The sequence below is a fragment of the Malurus melanocephalus genome, unplaced genomic scaffold, assembly GCF_030028575.1.
Source record: "Malurus melanocephalus ecotype Western Australia unplaced genomic scaffold, MMel_1.1 scaffold_4053, whole genome shotgun sequence".
Classification (NCBI taxonomy): domain Eukaryota; kingdom Metazoa; phylum Chordata; class Aves; order Passeriformes; family Maluridae; genus Malurus; species Malurus melanocephalus.
Genome location: NW_026627285.1, coordinates 2,899 through 4,527, shown reverse-complemented (window position 1 = coordinate 4,527; position 1,629 = coordinate 2,899). Strand labels below are relative to the sequence as shown.

At 54.0% G+C, this 1,629-nt stretch overlaps 1 protein-coding gene across 1 annotated transcript; it reads right to left on the bottom strand.

Moving 5' to 3' along the window:
• Positions 1 to 7: 7 nt before the first annotated feature.
• On the bottom strand, positions 8 to 998 carry LOC130588276 (zinc finger protein 239-like). The gene is given in 3 exon segments (XM_057389215.1): positions 8 to 315; positions 318 to 761; positions 947 to 998. Coding segments are annotated over 3 exon segments (804 nt in total).
• Between the last annotated feature and the right edge of the window lie 631 nt (positions 999 to 1,629).

Here is a 1,629-nt window from a genome sequence, read left to right as displayed (position 1 = left end):
GCATCCCTCACCGGTGCCTCCGTTTGTGTTCAGTCAAGCCAGAGCTGCTGGAGAAGCTCTTCCCACACTGGGAACACTCATAGGGCCTCTCCCCAGTGTGGATGCGCTGGTGGGTAACGAGGTGGGAGTTTTGCTTGAAGCCCTTCCCACAGTCGGAGCAGCGGAAGGGCCTCTCATCCGTGTGAATCTGCTGATGCAGGAGGAGATTGGAGCTGCTCTGAAACCTCTTCCCACATTTAGAACATTCATAGCTCCTCTCCCCAGTGTGGATCCGCTGGTGAATGACCAGGCTGGACCTGTCTCTGAAGGCCTTCTACATTCCCCACACTCGTAGAGCCTCTCCTCAGTGTGGATCTGCTGGTGGACAATGAGGTGGGAGCTCTGTCTGAACCTCTTTCCACATTCCCCACACTCATAAGGCCTCTCTCTGGTGTGAATGCGCTGGTGGCGCTTCAGTGCAAAGCTGTCTCTGAAGCTCTTTCCACATTCCCCACACTCGCAGGGCTTCTCCCCAGCGTGAAGCTGCTCATGGACCCCCAGCTGCAAGCCCTGGCTGAAGCTCTGGGTGCCTTCCTGGCACTGGGTGGGTCTTTCCCCCTCAGAGCATCCTGGGCTGGGTTTGGAGCCCCTCTTTTTGTGGGATATCTGGGGCTTTTCCTTCTCATTAGATTCTGGCACCGTACAGTCTGTCAAAATGGCCTCTTCCATGAGGTTCTGCTGGGGGTGTTTGTCCTCCTTGGTCTCCATCCTCAGCTCATTGTATGGGGGAAGAAGGACAAGGAGAGGATGGGATTTGCCTCTGTGCCAGAGGGAAGGGGAAGGAGATCCCCCCAATCCATCACCAGCAGGACGGTGTCAGCAGCGGAGTTGTCCTGCAGCCGGGGACGATGCTGGGCTGGGAGATGGAGCAGGAGAGAGGGGAAAGGAGCGGTGAATTCCTCCTCACCTGCCTGAGGGTCCTGGGACATCTTCCTCTTCTTTGTAGGCCTCTCGTCCATGCAGCCAATGTTTGGGAATGGGAAATGCTGGTTTGGAGGGAAAAACAAGGTGTGAGCATGCTGGGTTGGGGGTTCTTCTTGCCCAGTTCCATCTCTAGAAGTCACCAGGTGTATCACAACTGCAAAAAGCCTCTAAAACACTGTGCTGGCTTTAACTGGCAGAAGAAAATAACTCCACTGAACTGCCCCAAGAGACAGTGGGAGTGGGAGTTACAATTCACCAAAGAGAAAACGAGAAATACAATCACACTGATTAACCCACAAAGGCAGAGTATAGCCAGGCACCCTGGGACAGGAGCAGAGCAGTGCTCATTAGTTCCTGTGCTGAGAACCAAGTGGTCCCCCTGCACAAAAAGCAAAAGGAAAATCAAAACCTGATGGTCAGAGTGGTGGTCACAGTCTTGTCAAAGTGATGTTCACAGTCTGGTGGAAAGCAGTGGTCACAGTCCTGTTGGAGTTCTRCTCCTCCTBYRGATCTGTTGAGTAGTGCCAGAAGTCCCCAAGCCCAAAGGCTTTATATGCTCAGGTTCAGCAGGGAATGCTCAGTACCTCCCCCAGGGCGGGGAGTTTCACAATGGAATGATGTCACCCTGTGACTCATGGGACATTTGGGGGGTCCTTGATGGTGTCA